General features: G+C 39.7%; 1 protein-coding gene across 2 annotated transcripts in view; it reads right to left on the reverse strand.

Moving 5' to 3' along the window:
- Positions 1 to 20915, reverse strand: part of LOC122553898 (tau-tubulin kinase 2-like) — a 308413-nt gene that overhangs the window by 82684 nt on the left and 204814 nt on the right. For both annotated transcript variants that reach the window (XM_043698390.1, XM_043698389.1), the window contains exon 11: positions 13001 to 13232. In XM_043698390.1, coding sequence (XP_043554325.1) covers positions 13001 to 13232 — 232 coding nt within the window. The remainder of the gene's footprint in view (positions 1 to 13000; positions 13233 to 20915) is intronic.

The raw sequence follows: 20915 nt of genomic DNA on the forward strand, positions 1-20915 counted from the left end.
AGAGGATTCCAGAGGTTTGGGCCAAGCTTCTCCTTTTTTTCTCCAAATCCCTGACTGGCTTGCCCTCCCTATCATTTAATCTCCTTTGGCTTTCAACCCTTCAAGGCATTTATTCTTTTGTGCATCCTCAATTTTAATCACTCCACAATTGGCAGCTGAACTTTCAGTTGTTCAAACCTCACACTCTGGAATTCAGAGCATGAGCAGGAAGTGGCATTGATACAATTGTTGATGTATTGGATAAATAGGTAAGTAAAGAGACCTGATTAGGACAGGAACAAAGGGAAGTTGTTCAATGTGAAAAGACTTTCAGTTTCTCCTTTAATTACACTTCCTTCCTCCAAGTAAAAGATGAGTATATGGCAACATTTTCAGCTTTGCCTGCCATGTTTTGGGTTGAGGGGAATATTCCCTGTTTATCAAAAAAGTTAATTGTTACTGTCAAATAAATCTCATTCACAGATGATACAAACATGGGTGGGATGCTAAGTAGTGAGGAGAATAGCCTTAAGACTACAATAGGACGTAGACAGGCTGTTCAGATGGGCCATCAGTGGCAAATCAAATTCAATCTGGATAAATGTGTGGTGATGCACTTGGGCAGGACAATCAAGGCAAGGGAATAAATGATGAATGGTAGGACCCTGGGAAGCACAAAAGATCACAGCAACCCTGGCGTGCATGTACACCGGTCCCTTATGGCATCAGGACGAGTGGATAAAGTGGTTAAGATGACACATTCATTGCATAGAGTTTAAAACCAGGGAGGTTAGGCTAGAGCTGTATAAAATGTTGGTCAGGTCACAAGAAATCCCCACTACAGGACGGATATAACAGCACTGGAGAGGCTGCAGAGGAGATTTACCACAATGTTGCCTGGGCTAGAGAGTTTCAGTTATGAAGACAGATTGGGGTTGTTTTCCATCAAGCAGAAGAAATTGAGATGGGATATGATTGAGATGTATGACATTATCAGGGACATGGATAGCACATAATGGAAGAAAAGTTGCCCTTTGTTTGGGGGTTGGGGGGGGGGGGGGATAAATGATTGGGGGGCATGGATTTAAGGTAAAGGACAGAAGTTTAGAGAGAATGTGGGGAAAAGTGTTTTCATTCAGAGTATGGTATAACTCACTGCCTGTAAGGGTGGTAGAGGCAGAAACCCTTCATATTTAAATCATATTTAGATATACACTTACAATGCCAAGGCATACAAGGCTTTGGGCCAACTGCTGGAAAATGGGATTAGGATTGTTAAGTGGTTATTTCTGACCAGTGCAGATACAACAGGCCAAAAGTCCTCTTTCGGTACTGTAGATTTCTCAGATTCCATGATTTCTCTGACTTCTAATGTTTATCCAGTGTGATTATTCTTAAACTGCAGTTTTAGCCTCAATGCAACTCAGCTGGATGCAAATTTAAATTAAAATTCATCCATTAAAACAAAATATTCATTCAATTAAAAAAGCATGAATATTTTCTAATATGCATAATTGATCTGAAATTCAGTCTTTTGGAGAATCAGCGATAAATCTGTGTTAGATGAAGCCAAAAGCCACTTATGTCACTATGTTAGAAATGCTACTAAAGCAAAACTGTTTCTTTTATTAAGGAATAAACAGTTATATTTTAAGTACAGGTATTACAGCTAAAATTATAACAAAATTAAAAGTTTAGCAACATGACCCATATTCATAAAAATCATCTTCGTCAATCACAAATTTAAGTTGGTTAATGAAGGATAGTGAAGAGAACAACTTATGTCTTGAGCAATTACTTAATGCTCAGTTTGCCAATGGGGTTCCTCAAATTAGACCAAATGAAAACATAATACCTGCCTTTCAGTTAAAGTAGATGTATTTCTTTTCATTAACTAATAGTTGAAGTAAGTCAGTCACATCAGGCAAGCTTCTCTTCTTTTGTACTTTCTGATAAGGGGACGAGCATGGATGGCAGTGCAGGGTGAGCAATGTTCCAGAAATATGGATAATTGGAGCTCATTCGAGGGAAGGTGGGGCCTCTACAAACAGGACGGTCTTCACTTGAACCAGAGGGATACTAATATCCTGGGTGGGAAATTTGCTAGTGCTATGCGAGTGGGTTTAAACTAGCTCAGCAGGGGAATGGGAACTTGTGGTATAGTTCGAGTGCACAGGGAGGACATGGACAGGATTTCACGGTCACAGGAGCATACTGGCAGACAGCAAGCTGGTTTGAAGTCTACTTCAATGTCAGGAGTATCTGGAATAAGGTAGGTGAGCTTGCAGCGTGGATAGGTACCTGGAACTTCAACGTTGTGGCCATTTCGGAGACATGGATAAAGCAGGGTCAGGAACGGATGATGCAAGTTCCAGGGTTTAGATCTTTCATTAAGATCAGGGAAGGTGATACAACAGTAGGTGTGACTTTGTTAGTCAAGGATGGTATAACGGTGGCTGAAAGATCTTTTGACGAGGACTCGTCTACTAAGGTAGTATGGGCTGAGGTTAGAAACAGAAGAGAGATCACATTGCTGGGGTTTGTTTTTTAATAGGTTTCCGCAGAGTTCCAGGGATGTGGAGGAAAGGATCGGCAAAATGATTCTGGGTAAGAGTGAAAGGAACAAGGTGGTCATTAGGGGGTCTTTAACTTCCCCAACATTGACTGGAAATGCAATAACTCTAATATGTCAGATGGATCAGTTTTTGTCCAATGTGCGCAGGAGGGCTTCCTGACACAGTATGTTGAAGAGCCAACAAGAGGGGAAGCCACACTGGATCTGGTACTTGGTAATGAACCATGCCAGGCATTTGCTTTAGTGGTAGGTGAGCACTTTGGACAGAGTGACCATAATGCAGTTACATTTAGTTTAGCAATGGAAAGGGATAGGTACATGCCACAGGGCAACAGTTATAGATGGGGAAAGGGTATTTATAATTTGATTAGGCAAGACTTAGGAGGCATAGAATGGGGTAGCAAAATGCAGGGGATGGGGACAATCAAAATGTTGATTGCATGTCCTTGATAGGTATGTCCCTGTCAGGCAGGGAGACAGGGATAAGGTAAGGGAACCGTGGATTACTAAAGGAATTGTATCTCATGTTAAGATGAAGAGGGAGGCTTATGTGACGTTGAGACAAGATGGTTCAGATGAGGCGATAGAGAGTTACAGATTAGCTAGGAAGGATTTAAAGAGAGTTAATAAGAGCAAGGAGGTGGCATGAGGGGACTCTAGAATAAAGGGGAACTCAAAGCTTTCTATAGGTATGTGAGGAATAAAAGGATGACGAGGGTAGGAATAGGACCAGTCAAAGACAGTTGTGAGAAGTTGTGTCTGGAGATCGGAGAGGTGCTTAGCAAATATTTCGCATCTGTTTTCACTCAGGAAAAGAATGTTGTACAGGAGAAGACTGAGATACGGGCTATTGGACTAGAAAGGATTGAGGTTAGTAACGAGGAGGTGTTATCAATTCTAGAAGGTGTGAAAGTAGATAAGTCCCCTGGGCCAGGTGGGATTTGTCTGAGGACTTTCTGGGAAGCTAGGGAGGAAATGGCAGAACCTTTGGCCTTGATCTTTGAGTTGTCATCGTCTACAGGTTTAGTACCAGAGGAATGGTGGATGGCAAATGCTGTGCCCTTGTTCAAGAAGGGCAGTAGAAATGTACCAGATAATTATAGACCAGCGAGCCTTACATTTGTTGTAGGAAGAGTTTTGGAAAGGATTACAAGAGATAGGATTTATATTCATCTAGCAAGCAGCAATTTGATTAGAGATAGTCAACATGGTATCGTTAAGGGCAGGTCGTGTCTCACAAACCTGAGTTTTTTTAGAAGGTGACCAAGCATGTGGATGAGGGTAGGGAAGTTGACGTGTGTATATGGACTTCAGTAAAGCCTTTGATAAGGTTCCACATGGTAGACTTTTGGAGATAATACAAAGACATGGGATTTTAGGGTGATTTAGCCATTTGGATTAGAAACTGGGCTTTCTGTAATAAGACAGCGAGTAGTGGTTGTTGAAAAATATTCAGCCTGGCGTCTGGTTCCTAGTGGTATGCCACAAGAATCTGTTTTCAGACCCTGCTGTTTGTCATTTTTATAAATGAGTAAGACACAGGCATAGGTGGATGGGTAAGTAAGTTTGCAGATGACACTGAAGTCAGTGGAGTGGTGGAGAGTGTGCAAGAATGTTGCAGGGGGACTTGGATAAACTGCAGAATTGGGCTGAGAGGTGGCAAATGGAGTTCAATGCAGCTAAATGGGAGGTGATTCACTTTGGGAAGAATAACAGGAAGGCAGAATACTAGATCATTGGAAAAATTGTTGGTAGTGTGGATGTGCAGAGCAATCTTGGTGTCCATGTACATTGATCTCTAAAAGTTGCCACCCAAGTTGATAGTGCTATTAAGAAAGCATATGGTGTGTTAGGTTTTACTGATAGAGGGATTGAGTTCCAGAGCAGTGATGTCATGTTGCAATTGTACAAAACGCCAGTGCAGCCACACTTGGAATATTGTGTACAGTTCTGGTCACCCCATTCCAGGAAGGATGTGGAAGCATTGGAAAATGTGCACAGGAGATTTACCAGGATGCTGCCTGATCTGGAGGGAAGGTCTTATGAGGAAAGTCTGAGAGACTTAGAGAGAAGGTGGCTAAGAGGGGATTTAATAGAGACATGCAAGCTGATCAGAGGATTAGATAGGGTGGACAGTGACAGTAGTTTTCTTAGGATGATGACGTCGGCTTGTAAGAGGGAGCATAGCTGCAAATTGAGGGGTGATAGATTTAAGACAGATGTCAGAGGCAGGTTCTTTACGCAGAGAGTGGTAAGGGCGTGGAATGCCCTGCCTGCCAATGTAGTTAACTCAGCCACATTAGGGGCATTTAAACAGTCTTTGAATAAGCATATGGATGATGACGGGGATAGTGTGGGGTGATGGGCTTAGATTAGCTCACAGGTCGGCGCAACATCGAGGGCCGAAGGACCTATGCTGCTCTGTATTATTCTATGTTTGATAATGAGTAAAGTCATTCACATCAAACAACTTTCCTCACAATGCCTTTAGATTAGATTTTTAGATTAGATTACTTACAGTGTGGAAACAGGCCCTTCGGCCCAACAAGTCCACACCGACCCTCCAAAGAGCAACCCCTACCTTTACCCCTTCACCTAACACTACGGGCAATTTAGCATGGCCAATTCACCTACCCTGCACATTTTTGGACTGTGGGAGGAAACCGGAGCACCCGGAGGAAACCCACGCAGACATGGGGAGAATGTGCAAACTCCACACAGACAGTTGCCTGAGGCGGGAATTGAACCCGGCTAACCACTGTGCCACCGTGCCGCTCATATTGACTGAAATTCTCTTTTGGAATTAATCACAGGGAAATCATAGAAAATGCTGTTTTATAACAAAAGGTTATCAAGCAATATTTTATTAAGCCTCTGGTTTACCACAACTATTGTATCTTCCTGTTCTTAAAGTGCGATGTATTTGGGAAGGATTCACAGGCTGTTTGAAAGACCGCAGTGAACACATGGTTCAGGTGGTTACAGAGACTGAACGAGTCAAAGAACAATGAACAAAGAGAAGTACAGCATAGGAACAGGCCCTTCAGCCCCTAAGCCTGTGCCGATCATCATGCTCTAAACTGAACTGAAAAAAATTAACCTTCTGCACTTATTCGGTCTATATCCCTGTATTCCCTCCCTATTCATGTAACCATCCAGATGCCTCTTAAATGTTGCCAACGTGCCTGCTCCCACCATCTCTTCTGGCAGTGCATTCCAGACTCCTACCACCCTCTGTGTGAAAAACCTCCCTCGCACTTGACCCTTAAACCTTTCTCCCTCTCACCTTAAACTGTGCCTCCTTGCAATTGAAACTTCAACCCTGGGAAACAGCTTCTGACTATCAGCTGCCATCTTTACAGTGGAAACAACCCTTGGCCTTTTAACCTTTCCTCTTAGTCAATTCCCTCAAGACCACGTAATATCCTGGTGAATGTTCCCTGCACTCTCTCCAAAGCCTCCACGTCCTTCTGGTAGTGTGGTGACCAAAACTGCACATAATACTCCAAATGCGATATAACATATAGTTGTGACATGCACTTCGAATTTTGCAGTAGTGGAGGTCTATGATTTAAACTATAAAAAAGTGAGAGAACGAGAAAGAAACACAGGGTATCAATTTTGAATTATTGATTGCAGAGGCCAAGGACAGAATATGGGAAGCTCTTTTGTGAAAGGGAAAATATGGATAGCTCATTTAGACAGCTGGCGATGTTGTGATGGACTTAATTACCAGACTCTTGCTATCTTTTCTGTGACCTTAGACCTTTTATTATTGATGTTAAAAGCAGATTCTGCTTAACTAAACTGATTCAATTTTTTGATGAAGTTACCGAATGCATTGATGGTGTGATGAGATGTCTCTCATTTGTCCTTTGAGGTATTTATGTTCATCTTCTGAGGTATTTAGCTGGTATCCAATGGGTCGTAGGTTACTATTAAGGAGATCTATCCTTGGTAAGTTCACTGCAGATAGAGTAAGATACTGCAGACTAACTGAGTTATTAATTTGGACAAATTATTGGCTCAGGATTTTCTCTCTTCACATCATCTGTCTTGCACTGTGGTGTAATCGCCTTGGGTGAACTTCTTCTAGGCATCTAAGGAGATATCAAAATCCTAAATGAATTCTTTGGGGTGTCCCTGTAGCACATCCTCTGACCACCACGAGCATTTACTCCAGACACTGGAAGGTGCCTTTTGGTGACCAAGTATCAGGCATTCTGGCTACATGGCCAACCCAACTCAGTTGTGATTGGCTTGCTATGGTATGAACATTTGCAAACCAGCTCAGTTGAGCTGAGTACGTCAGTGTCTGCAATTTTCAGAAGCTTCTAAAGGCAGCTGAAGTGAATGTAATTGATCCTCTTGACTCTGCACCAGTGTCATGCCAAGACTCCCGTGCATTGATCAAAATGGGCAGGACATTTGCTCTAGACTTTCAGTTTGATGGGCTGATGTGCTCCTCCTTGCTCCCAGATGGCACTCAGTCTGTGAAAGGCTATGCTCGCTTTGGCAATTCATGAAAATATTTATTTGTTAACATAGTGTGTGCTCCCAAGATAAGCAAATTTACTTATTGCTGACAAGTTGTTGTAATGGACTGAAACACTGGGCTCAACATAGGGCTTTCGAGCAGGCTGGTATATTTAGCCAGTATTCTTCATGCTGATTATTAAATGCAACACACACCTTAAAGTGCTGCACCAACTTGTGAACAAAGTTATAATTTATGAAATAATAGAGACAATAGCACAATTGGCCATTTGATTGGAATCTTATACATGGATGAATTCAGAGTAGGAGTAGGTCACTCAGTCCATCAAGCTTGCTTCACCATTCACTAAGATCATGGTTGATCAGACTACTCCACATTCCTGATTTTTGGCTAACCCCAATAACATTTCACCTCCTTGTCCATCAAGCATCAATCTACATCTTCATTAGAGAGATTCAAGAATACTGTTTTCACGGAAGCACTCCAAAGACTCATAGCCCCCAGAGAAAGAAATTCTGTATTCTGCTCACCTCTGGCCGAAATGGGAAAGCCTTTATTTTTTAAAATAGTGGCCCTTTAGATGTAAAATTTCCCACAAGAGGAAACACAGGCAACCTGTCAGCATCTCATATGCTTCAATCAAATCATCTTTCATTCCTCCAAACATTTGCAAATACTATAACAAATAAGGAGCAGACCATTCCACCCATCAAGTCTGCTCTATCATTCAGTAAGATCATGGCTGATCTAAAAAAAACTTTGACTCTACTTACCTATCTTTTCACCACAACGTTCGATTCCCATACTGATTAAAACTCAGTTTATCTCAGGCTTGAATGCACTTACCAATTCAGCCTCAACAGCTCTCTGCGGTAAAGAATTCCACAGATGTTCTACCCTCAGACAGATGAGGAGGTATTTCGTCCGTCTTAAATGGATGACACCTGACTCTCAGATTATGAATCTTAAAGTCTCCCACAGGAAAAAGTGAGGACTGCAGTTGCTGGAGATTAGAGTTGAGTCTGTGGTGCTGGAAAAGCACAGCTGGTCAGGGAGCAGCCGAGGAGCAGGAAAATCGACGTTTTGGGCAAAAAACCCTTCATTAGGAACTAGAACACATGGACCATTAATTGGGTATTTACAAGAGGTTATAATAGAATTCCCCAGTGATTAATGCTCAAACTGTTGTATCCCTGAATAAATACTAGGAACCTTGGTTTATAGGATACAATTTCAAAACTTGTGATGACAAAAAAATTTGAAATTATTGTGAACTGTGAGGAGGCTAGTGTGCAGCTTCAACAAGGATATAAGCAAGTTGATGGAATAGGCAGAAAGGTAGCAGATTAAATTCAACACAGAAGTGTGAAGTGATACATTTTGGTAGGAAGAATATGGAAAGATAATACAAAATAAAGGATAAAATTCTAAAAGTCAGCGGAGCAGAAGGACCTGGTTGCACATGTGCACAGATAAATGAAGATAACAGAACAGTTTGAAAAAGTTGTAAATAAAGCATACAGGATCACAGGCTTTATTAAGTAAGGCACAGAATACAAAATCAAGGAAGATAAATCATTCTCAACTAATCGCCTTTAGTGGCTCTGATAGAAGGATAGATATTGATAAAGACAATCATAACTCTCACTTGTGCTCAAATAATGCCATAAATCTTTTGCATCTATTTGCGCAAACATGGACTTCATTTGAAAAACGATTTTGCAGTACTACAGCACTGCTTTAAGACTGTTGTAGTGGACAACCCACATTTTGGACTCAAGTCTAGCAGGGGGAACTTGAATTCAGAGCCTTCTGTCTTGGTGCTCAATGTGTTACCACTAAAAGTCATGGCCCAACACTCATAAGAGCATAACTTCATTCACCATAATCCCTGATGCTTTATTGTATGTTACATTGCATTGATCAATACATCCTGTAATTTACCACAAGCAAACCCATGAAGAATCCATTGGTAAAGGATCATTCATTACCTTGGTACACAAAAGTGGTCATGTTACGACAAAATCCTGACCAAAAGGACAAGGAATACTATTCTGACATTGCTCTCTTTGCGGACTCTAAATAGAATGATCTGTTAGAAATTATTTCACATTTAACAGAAAATTGTTCTTAGTACAGTTAATTTCCATGGCTTCCCAAAGTCATCATACAGATGTCACTCAAAAATGTTTGTACACAAATGTTGAATCCCGTTCTTACAAGACAGAAACTGCTTCTGGAAAAGCAGATATAGTAGTTACCAAAACATACACTAAAACAGAGAACGTTTTCCACAGAAACTAATGGAGACTTATCTTGTATCTACAAACAGTTCAATTCTAATTTGATTAGTACCTGAAACAAATGACCAATTACTGTCCAGCAATAACCTGAATTACACCATACAATTGAAATATAATTCAACAAAATTATATTCGAACCATTACATCATGAGCTCCACATGGCACAAATGAGTTAGAGTCAGTAATTAGGTTCTAAAAATTGCTAGTGATTCCAGAACTTGAGACATTTCTATAATTAAGATGCAAAGCCAATACAAATAAACAATTTTTAAAAGTCACATGTAAAAATAGTGAAAGTATCCTTAATGCCATTTGACCCCTTTATTCCGTATTGTGCAGTTTTTCCACCAGATACCTGTATTTGTTTCTAGCTCCCTTCCTACCTCCATCACATGCAAGACCATAGGGTGTTAGACAACTGCAAAACAATGGATTCTCTTTCTTTAGTGAAACACTATCTTTACTGTATTGGATTTTAGGCTATGCACCATTTCAAACTTATTGTTCACTCATCCTGACTAGATTTCTAAAAAAACCTAGCTAGCCTGTCCAAACCTTCTTCATAACACATCTGCCCGTTATAGATATTAACTGAGTAAACCTTCTCTGGACTTACGGCAATCCTTCCCTAAATAAGGAAATCAATACTGTACATAGAACTCCAAATGCAGTCTCAGCAGTGCTCCATATAAATGAAGCATAATCTACCTACTTTTGTATTCAATTCTTCTCAAAACCAGGACATTTTGTTCGCTTTCCTCATTACTACACCCGCATATTAATCTTTTGAGGCATTTCGAACACAAGGTCATTTCCACACTGTAAGTAATCTAATCTAATCTGTAAATAATCTAATCTAATCAAAAAAAGCCCTCTACATTTCAAGAGTTCTTCAACCTCGCATATAAATAATAAGCTTTTTATTATTTTTCCTGCCAAAGTGGACAATTTCACATTTTCCCACTGATTAAATTATCCATATCCCTTTTTAAGCCTCCCTGATGTTCTCCTCCAACCTGTCTTTGTGTCATCAATAAACTTAGCATTCATATCTTCAGTCCGCTCACCCAAATACTGGGGTACACATCAATGTTGAGTCACCGCACTGATCCTGTGTTGGAGCAGCACTCATTCTGTCAAGCCAGAGTACTTAGTCACACTCCTGACATATGCCTTGTTGATGGTGAACAGGCTTTGGAGAGTCAGGAGGTGAGTTATTCACTGCACAATTCCCAGGCTCTGGACTGCTCTTTCAGCCACAGTACTTATCCAGCTGGCCCAGTTTAGCTTTTGGTCAATAGTAAAATCCTGGATGCTGATAGTCCTGAATTATGTGATTATAATTTTATTGAATATCGAAGGGAGATGGTTAGATTACCTCTTGTCAGAGATGGTCATTGGCAACACTGAAGTGTCAAGCCGCATAACTGTAGCTTAGCAGTGCACACTCATGAGCATTGTCCAAGCCTGGCTACATATGAACGCAGACTGCATCAGTACCAGATGAGTTATTATCAGTGTTAAACACTGTGCAATCATCAGTAAACATCTCTACTTTCTGTTCTTCATGAGGTAGCTGAAGATGATTATATCAAGGATAATATCCTGAGTTCTTCTGTAGCAATGTCTCAGGATATGACATTTGACCTCCAACAACAACCACCACTTTGTGCTAATAATTCCAACCAGTGGAAAGTTATCCTCTTGATTCTCAGTGACTCCAGTTTTGACAGCCCTCCTTGATTCCATATTCAGTTAAATGCTGCTTTGAGTTCAAAGACAGTCATTTCACCTCACCCCTGATTTAAGCCCTTTTACCCATGTTTAGACAAAGGCTATGATTACATCAGAAACCAAATTAAGCAGACTGTTGCCAAGTGGTGCCATTTGTCAAGGATACCTTTTATCAATTTACTGATGACTGACAGCACTCTAAGTGAGTTGTAATTGGCTGGGTTCAATTGTCCTGTTTTTTGTGTACAAGACATACCTGTGCAATTTTCCATATTGTTAGGTAGCTGAAAATGTTATTGCTGTACTGGGACTGTCTAGCTAGGGGCACAGTCAATTCTGGAGTATAAGCCCTCAGTACTAATGCTGAAATGTTGTCAGGGCCCACAGCCTTTGTGGTACTTTGCATCTTAAAGCCTTTCTTGATATCATGTAGAGTCACTTCAAATTGGCTAAAGGCTACTATCCATGGTGCTGGAGACCTCAATGGCAGATTATCAAGTCAACACTTCTAGTTGAAGATGGTTGCAAATATTTCTTTTGAATTGATATGCTGAGCTTGTGCGCAAGCTGACAATGATGAGGAGGATATTTGTGGAGTGTCCTCCTCATCCAGTTAGTTGTTTAGTTGTCCGTGTAAGGACCAGTCTGCTTTGTTGGTGTGCAATCTGTAAATGAGTAGATGGGAGAGGAAGATTGCTCTCATGCAGACACACTCACTAGATTGCATAATAATGTTACAACATGGCGGTGAACCCTTCTGCTAATTAAACCAAACACACAGAAAAGCTCACCTCGCTCCGTAAACTGTTAAAGTATGAGAGACAGAGAACGCCCCAAATTCCACTATTTCAAGAAAAATATCAATTTTATTCTTTAACTCTAAAAGTGAACATTAAACAACAACTATTTACAACTCTAAACCTCCTTTCCCTTGAATGTCTGTTAGCCATCTCTCACTCTATAACAATATACTGATCCAATACAAGCCCCTATTAAAACTACATTAAATTTTCAAAACCAGAGAGCGGCTGTCATCCTCTGTCGGTCTTGGTCTTCTTCTGCTGCAGATCTCCCTGGGTCATCTTTGGTCTTTTGCTGCAAAGATGTTGCACATGAAAAAGATACCTTTGATAGAGTGTGTTTTGGATGGCACTCTCTCTCTTTCTAGATGGCAGGTTGTCACTCTCTCTCTGGCTAACTCTCAAAACGCTGGTTTATTTATACCCCAAACATCGGATCGCCTCATTGGTTCAATGTTGTTAAAACAGTAAAATTCAAATTTGATTGGGTTTTAGCATCCTGGGGGATAATTTAAACTGATTAGTTAAATTCAAATGGTGGTTAAAATAATTGAGGCATCTAGTTTACAGTCAAATGTTACACATTTTCAATTTTCCAGTACATTCTGGAAACATGTCACATGACAGTTGTCTGCAAACTTTCACTACCAAAACCGTCTTCACTCTCTCTTAAAAGGTACAATACATGGCTTCAACTTCATAACAATAACAAAGCCATAAACAGTACCATTCAGGGAACACTAAAAATCAACAAACAAAATAATCTAAGTCCAATTTAATAATAGCTTAAATCACTACTTTGCATCATCTGTACAAGGTTTTATTCTTGCTTGCCCTTGAAAATATCTAGATAATAGATAATATATTTGTATATACCAGATAGCATACCTGCACTGATAAAATGATACCTTGTAACTTAAAAAGTAGAATGGCTCTCTGTCAATGGTGGGAAAAATGGAAGGCTATATTAGGGTCATTTCCATATAAGAACAGAGCTTCATATATCTTTTCATAAAAGTGGCAAACATGAATATATTTCAAAAATATTATGATCGCTACAATTTCCTATCATCTCTACCACCCTCGTCTGAGACGGTGAAACCCAATTTACCTTACAGCCAGTCATCTTCATTTTGTTTCTATTAATGTCCATTTCTTCCCAAACATCCTTCTCCCCAACATAAGGAACTTGAGGGTTATGGGCTTCTTGCATTTCTGCCATTCTTTCAGGACTAATGATGCCTGGAACAACATTCTCGCCATCACTAAGCTGTTCATCCTGCAGTACCTCATCAGTATTTTCTTTCATCAGATCTCCTGGCACCAGTGAAGCATTAGCAATTCTGTTGAAATACAAGTGGCAAGATATTTTATATAGTCAATTTTCCAGAAGACAAAAAGAAAAATAGAAATTTCCAAAATTGATTAACATGTGTTTCTTGAGTGCGTACTTGTGTGACTGACAATGACAAAGATACCTTTCATGTGGTTTGGAATGCATTGTCTTTATGAAATGTGGAGCAGATTTAATTTTCAAAAGTCAATTGGATATATTAATTGAACAGGAAGTGCAGGACTACGAGGAAAGAGGAGAGATGGCTCATCAGGGAGCTCTTTCAATGCGTCAACATAGGCACAAAGGTTTATTGGCCTTGTTATGCTGAAAGCTGGAATTGCACATTGAAATACTGTCCTGAAATTATTCAGTAAGTCACAGTGAACGAACATTTCTATTTATGGATATTACAACATATATTTGCAAAATCCTATTACAAATCAGATGCTTTAGAATAGACAACACTCATGACAAAATGTTGTCATAATTTGTTTTTGCACGTCAATTTTAATGATTATTTTAGTGATATTTTTGTCACAGCCAGGAGTCTTGCCTCAGCTGTATCACTCTTTGCAAAACATCTTGCAAATGAACACACAATAACACTGCTAATGGACAACTAATTTTCTTCAGCTGGTTAACTGTCAAGAGGATGGCCTCTATGATTCACAACTGAGGGTACACCTCTGCGTTCACTGACATTTCAGCCAATGTTCCACTCAGATTGCCAATTTTGGCCCCAGGCCATTAAAGCGGTAGGATGCTACACAGCATAATGGAGAGGAGACACCAAGCAGTTATTTATTGTCTGCTTTAACTGCCTGTGAGTAGCACAGAATATTTTGTGAATCACAGAAGCATAAGAACATACTGGGAATCAAATGTTTTGATACGCTAATTGCTTAGCTGTGGGAAAGAAATAAATTACAACAGATTTTTCCTACATGACAGATGCAAAGTACCATATCTGGTACATAAGGAACATACCTTTCCTACAAAATGGTTAAATGATCATAAAAACCAAAAGAACTGCGGATGCTGCAAGTCTGTCAGTTCTGAAGAAGGATCACCGGACCAGAAACGTTTACTCTGATGTTTCTTCACAGATGGCTGCCAGATGTGCTGAATTTTTCCAGCAATTTCTGTTTTTGTTTCTGATTAAATGACCATAATAAATTGTTCTATTGTTGGGAAATAACTGGAAGCAAGTAAACATGATGGGGAAATAATAAAATAACATCTCCTGTTTAGAACAAGTCATCAACATGAAGTAAAAGAATCTAACATCCTGTCTCATTAAAAGGACAAGCTGGAATATTAATATAAGACATTCTGGGGACTAAAATGATTAGGTTTTAAGCTCTTTGATTGCTTGGTAGTTTAGCAAATTTTAAAATCAAGAATGGCAGGGATATGCCTACCATTTCACAAATTGGGTTAACTACTAGGAGGAAGGCTGGCCAGGAAACAAAGGGGTTGTGAAAAAATTAAGAGGACACTTTGTGCACTTCTTAGTGGCTGCAACAATATGTTGCAGAGGCTTGGAACCAAAGCACTTACACAAAAACTGGTACTGCATGCAAGATGATTTAACGAAGAAAGGGTTTTGTGATGGGAGGGGAATGATGGAAGAATTTTAAAGCAAAGTAAGGAAAACATTTTGCTTTTATAGCAAATTGTACAAAAAACCTTTGTGTTTGCAAACTTGTATGATTTAAGAGTAGAGAACTACCCACACGCAGTACAGCATCCAACATATGTTGAAGAAAATTTAAGAACTCAAAAAAACTGTTCCATTTTGTTTTCATTTGGCAATGCAGGAATTTATGATTATAATATTGCAGTCAAGTTTAATAATCTGCTTTGTAAAAGCTTAATGTGCTTTCTCTCTTTTGTTTCAATAAAGGTACTACCATAAATGTGAGTAAATATTAATATCGGATTTGAGCCAAAGAATAATAATTGTATCTAGTTCCTTTCCATAACAACACGGCAAGACTGTTCAAAATATTAACAAATTGTATTTGGCATTGGTGATATGTTTCAGTATTTCAGAATGGATCAACAGTAGTTTGAAATGACTTCTAGTTTCTTTGTGAGCAATACTTTTAGATAACCTTATACAGACCAGTAACTAAATGTTTCAGGAGACTAGCTGAAACCATCTTAAAATAATGTATTGTGAATTCATAGATCTCAACAACATGCCCACGAGCAATCTCTATTTGGAGCCCAAATAGCCCAAATCACTCCAACAACACAAGAATGAGCCAATTTGGAATTCGGCCAGGAGTTAAGAATGTACCTATCCATCAGATTGCCTAGGCAACAACGCAACTCTGCAAATTCCATTCTGTCTGGGCAGGGTACAGTTCAGCCCCAGAAATGATCAAATTACCTATTCCTTGAACACTCTGCTTTCATCTGCTGTGGTTTCAAAAACCTTCCCCTTGACATATCTTTGGGCTTTCGTCCCAATTCTCCCTACTTGTAAGGATTTTGGGCACACACTCAACAGACATGTATTTACTCCTGAACAGAAAAGTGATCAACATCTCCTGCAAAAAATGTTCTTTAGAAATGCAGGTTGTTGCTGGTAGTTTGTGTTATTCATCCAGAATTGGCCACCTATTATCCCCAACCCCACTACTCCCAAACCACCAAATTTTCGTGACATCACCAAATACGAAAACCATATAATCCAATTTGTGATTAATTTTTTAAAAACTTATTTTTAGACTTTCTTCCCTAAAGGGTGAACCAAATAGGTTTTAGGACATTGCTGTAGTTTTATGGTTCCCATTACTAACACCAATTTTTTTTTTCTCAATTCCAAATTTTATTTGATTGAATTTAAATTGCTCAATTTCCAGTGGCAGGCTTTGAACTCTGCCTCAAGAACATTCGTTGAGCTTCTGGATTACTAGTTTGATAACAATTATCATGTTACCACTTCCTATCAGTTATCGCCAATTTAATATAAATGTCACTTGGTTTAAAAATATTATGAAAAATCACATTAAGACTGAACCACCTTTTAGACAGGGTTCCCTATACAAGTTTCTCTATAAACCTCACCTCATCTTCACTGTTGTTATTGTTCTATTTCACACTAGGTCTCAGTATTGTTTCATGCCTATGTTTCTTTCATTTAGTGTATCTTTTACACTGCTTTAGAACAGTGTTTGCCAAATGTTTTCCCATTGCGACCCCATTTAAAGGCTCAAAAATTAATACGACCCCTCGATGAACCAGTACAGCAGAGGGGGGAAGGGAAGGCAGTGTATGAGAACATGGTGCAGAGGAGAAAACACCTGGAGAGAAGAGGAGGAACTTCGCTGTGGTCATTGAGGGCTCAGAATTTCTGCCCCCAAGGTTTTAGTTCACAACCTACTTGGGGTCCTAAAACCACTTTGGGAACCCCTGCCTTAGAATGTGTTCAGTAATGTGAATACTTCCCTCTCCCTTTGGTTTGTTAATGTTACTTCCTGAATAGGAGACAGCAAATGATCAGCTCCATAACTGGCATTACAACTCTTTAATCAGTTGCACGTATATTCAGGGAATACAGTCAAAGACACCGGAATAAAGTGCAATTTATCTTTGGTAAAGTTTGAAATGACTAGATACTGCAGCTTGACTTGAAAGTCAACATGTACATGCTGAAATAAAACTTGTCTTATACTTATTCCATGAGTGGGAAAATGCTATTTTGTTCTGACTGTGTTCAGCGTCATATTCTATGTACTCCTTCACTGTTTTTGCTATTTAACAAATGAAATAAGATAAACCTTATTAAATTTGTTAATGGTAAACATTTTATTTGTGTACTTTGAAAGTTGAACACCAGCTGTTCTGTAACACCCCCATTTCAAATTAGGCATGCCCACCAGAGAATATATTTCATCAGAGCTCCAAAATGATTCTTTTACTTAAAGTTTCACGTCAGCTTTCCTAATTCTGAGCTTAAAGCAAGATCGACTAGCCCCCAGTCCACAGTGAAGCCTGTCTGTGTAGATCCCATATACTCTGTCTCAGTTTCTTTCTTTCTGTTGCTTTCTCTCTGTAATAGAAAAATAAAAAATTCTTTAAATGTTTTAAAAACTTTTTATTTTCCTTTTTTTTAAAAAATTGATTCTAGTTCTTTCCATCTCCCAATTCTAAGTCCTACTTTGCCCCATTCCCAATCTACTTTATCTTTTGTTTAATGCTTCTTTGTTTGCACTTTTTTAAAAAAGATTCCTTACAGTATGGAAACAGGCTCTTCGGCCCAATGAGTCCACACCGACCCTCCAAAGAGTAACCCACTCAGACCCATTTCCCTCTGACTAATGCACCTAACACTATGGGCAATTTAGAACGGCCAATTCATCTAACCTGCACATCTTTGGACTGTGGGAAGAAACCGGAGCACCCGGAGGAAACCCACACAGACACGGGGATAATGTGCAAACTCCCCACAGACAGTTGCTGGAGGCTGGAAATGAACCCAGGTCCCTAGCGCTGTGAGGTAGCAGTGCTAACCACTGAGCCACCGTGCCACCATCTTTTATTCCTATCTGTTGCCATCTACAGGTGCTACATCAACATTATCCGAAAACACTTCAAAGGAAAGTTAACAAACCAAAATTGACATCAAACCACTTTATTAGGAAAAGATGACCAAAAACTTGGCCAAAGATCTAAGTCTTTAAGGGTCTTAAAAGATTGGATAGAAGAGAGTTCTAAAGGTAGGAAGGGAATTTCAGAGTTTAAAGTTGCAGTTAAAGGCATGGCTGTCAATGATGCCACAATTAAAATTAGAGATGTGGAAGTGATGAGAATTAGAGGAATGAAGAAATCTTGAAGAGTTGCAGGGTTGGAGAAGATCAAAGGTGAGGAGGGTAAGGAGGGATGTAAAAGCAACAATTGTTAGAATTGAGGAACTACCTGATCATGGGACAATTTGGTCAGTTAGCATTGGTGAATTGAAGTTCATGAGGTCACTGAACGTGAGCATGCAGGTTCAGCAGGCAGTCAAGGCAGCAAATGGTCTGTTGGCCTTCAAAGCAAAATATTTGAGTACAGGAGCACAGATGACTTGCTAGAGTTACAGAGTATCTTGGTAAGACCACACCTGAAATGTGTGCGCAGTTTTGGTTTTATCTGTGGAAGGATGGCCTTGCTACAGAGCACATGCACTGAACATTTACCAAAGTAATTCGTGGGATGGTGGAAATGACTCATGAGGACAGGTTGAATAGGTTAGAAATGTATTTGCAGCAGAAATAGGGGAAATCGCATTGAACCTATAAACTTCTAACAGGACTAGGCAGGGTAATGCAGAAAGGATATTCCCAATAACAGGGAAGTCCAGAACCAGGGGTCACTGTCTCAGGATTCAAGATGAAGAATTTAGGACTGAAATGAGGAAAGATTTCTTCACCTAGATTGATGAAGCTGTGAAATTAGCAAACACAAAAAACACTCTATAGAGAGTCATAGAGATGTACAGCACGGAAACAGCCCCTTTGGTCCAACTCGTCCATGTCGACCAGATATCCCAACCCAATCTAGTCCCACCTGCCAGCACCTGGCCCATATCCCTCCAAATCCTTCCTATTCATATATCCATCCAAATGCCTCTTAAATGTTGCAATTATACTAGCCTCCACCACTTCCTCTGGCAGCTCATTCCATACACGTACTACCCTCTGCATGAAAAAGTTGCCCCTTAGGTTTCTTTTATGTCTTTCCCCTCTCACCCTAAACCTATGCCCTCTAGTTCTGGACTCACCCACCCCATGGAAAAGACTTTGTCTATTTATCCTATCCATGCCCCTCACGTATGGTTTCCATAATGAGTTGAACGTGGCACTTGGGGCTGAAAGGATCAAAGAATGTGGGGAAAAGGCAGGAACAGGTAATTAAGTTGAATGACAAGGCAGGCTTGAAGGGCAAAATAGCCCATTCCTGCTCCTATTTCTGTCTCAATATAAGGCAGCATAGTTTTGGATGACCAAGTTTATGAACAGCATTAAGTGAAACATTAGCGAGGACAGCACTGGAGTAATCCCCAGTTTAAAAAAAACTTTGCTTTTTCCTTTGCCTTCATAACCTGAGACTCCAGATATCATTTTTTGCATTCTATCAACATCACTCCAAACTATGTGACTGAAGACTGCTCTTTCTGAAAAGTCATCAAAACAAAATTGCTATTGCAACATTATTACTGCAGTAGCTTACAATGAGCTTAAGATGCATTTCATGTCAATTTTATTAGCAGTATTAGTAGTAATTCAAAAACACGTCAAAATTCATGGATGGTCCTAGAATGAACGGATGGTCCTAGAAGTAGCACCTGAATTGAAGACTAACTGAAATAGACTAACTGCCTAGTGAAACAAGAAACAAAATGTAAAGCTGCATTGAGAACATTGTTGAGCGTAGGTTGCTCTCACTCCAAGATGCAGATCACCATGGACCCCTGGGCACCCCCAAGCCAAGGTGCAGATCATCATTGAGCCTGGCCGCTCCCCACAAGGTGTAGAACATCTTCAAACCAGGTTGCCCCATCCTAAAATGAGGAACATCACTCAACCCAGATCACTTACAATAGATTGCCACTGAACAAGGATGCTCCCACACAAAGGCAGCAGAACATCATTAAAGTGTTGGTTGCCCTCACCAAAGTTGCAGAATATCATCAAGCCAGTTGGAATTGGACATCACTCCAAGGCACAGCTCCTAAGTCTGAAAACATTCCTTTTGTCTTTAATCCCATGTATTAATAGCAGCTGTATTTGCATTTAAAACAAATTGTTTTTTCTTTTGCTGATAAAGTAAGAAGAACAGTATATATCAAAGTAGTAATCAGTTCTTCTGAGGTGATCAGGTAGGAGGCTGGAGACTACATGAATCGGAGAATAGCTGGAATACAGTTTCTACTGCAAACCGATCCAGGTTTCATCTTGCCAAGATAATTCATGCAGGATATGGTGATTGTAAGGTCGTCAGTAGGTGGACCTCAGAATATGAGTTCCCTGACTGGGGCTGTTAACTTGATCTAAGCAGGGAGGCCTGGCTGACAGATAAAAATAGCAATATTAAACAGCCTGTTCATTCTGAGAGCTGGTTCTGAGGAAGCTGGATCAGTGTCAAGGATTCTCCATGTGCAAGTAAAGTGGATGGGACCAGCATCTGTGGAGTTATTTCACAGGGAATCACACAATGTGTTATTTTTGTATTAGGATAACATAGGTGAAGTTCCACAAACTACTGTAATCTACATGATCTCGTTACTGAGTAACTGTTATTATCAATAAGTTTATTCCATTGCTTCTGACATAAACCATTTCTTTGATAGCAATCATTTCACAACTTCCTGAGAAAATTTGCATCCTATCCAACAAGCTAAATACAGCACTATAGAAATCTATTCCATCCAGTTTAACACATCACCAGGCAGCATCAACCTACAGAAGGGATAGTCCTAGCATCTGAATGGAATTTTAAGTCATGAAGTGTTGCTAAGATTTCAAATTAGGAAGATTAGTTTACAGGAAGAATGAAAAGGCAAGGAGTTCTACAATTTTGAGCCTGGAAAGAAATTAACAAGAAATGGAACAAGAATCAGCATATCGGACACTCAAGTTCTTGAAATAAATATATATGCATTTAAAAATTCAAATAAATATATTAAGTAGGAACC

The sequence above is a fragment of the Chiloscyllium plagiosum genome, chromosome 10 (assembly GCF_004010195.1).
Source record: "Chiloscyllium plagiosum isolate BGI_BamShark_2017 chromosome 10, ASM401019v2, whole genome shotgun sequence".
NCBI lineage: Eukaryota > Metazoa > Chordata > Chondrichthyes > Orectolobiformes > Hemiscylliidae > Chiloscyllium > Chiloscyllium plagiosum.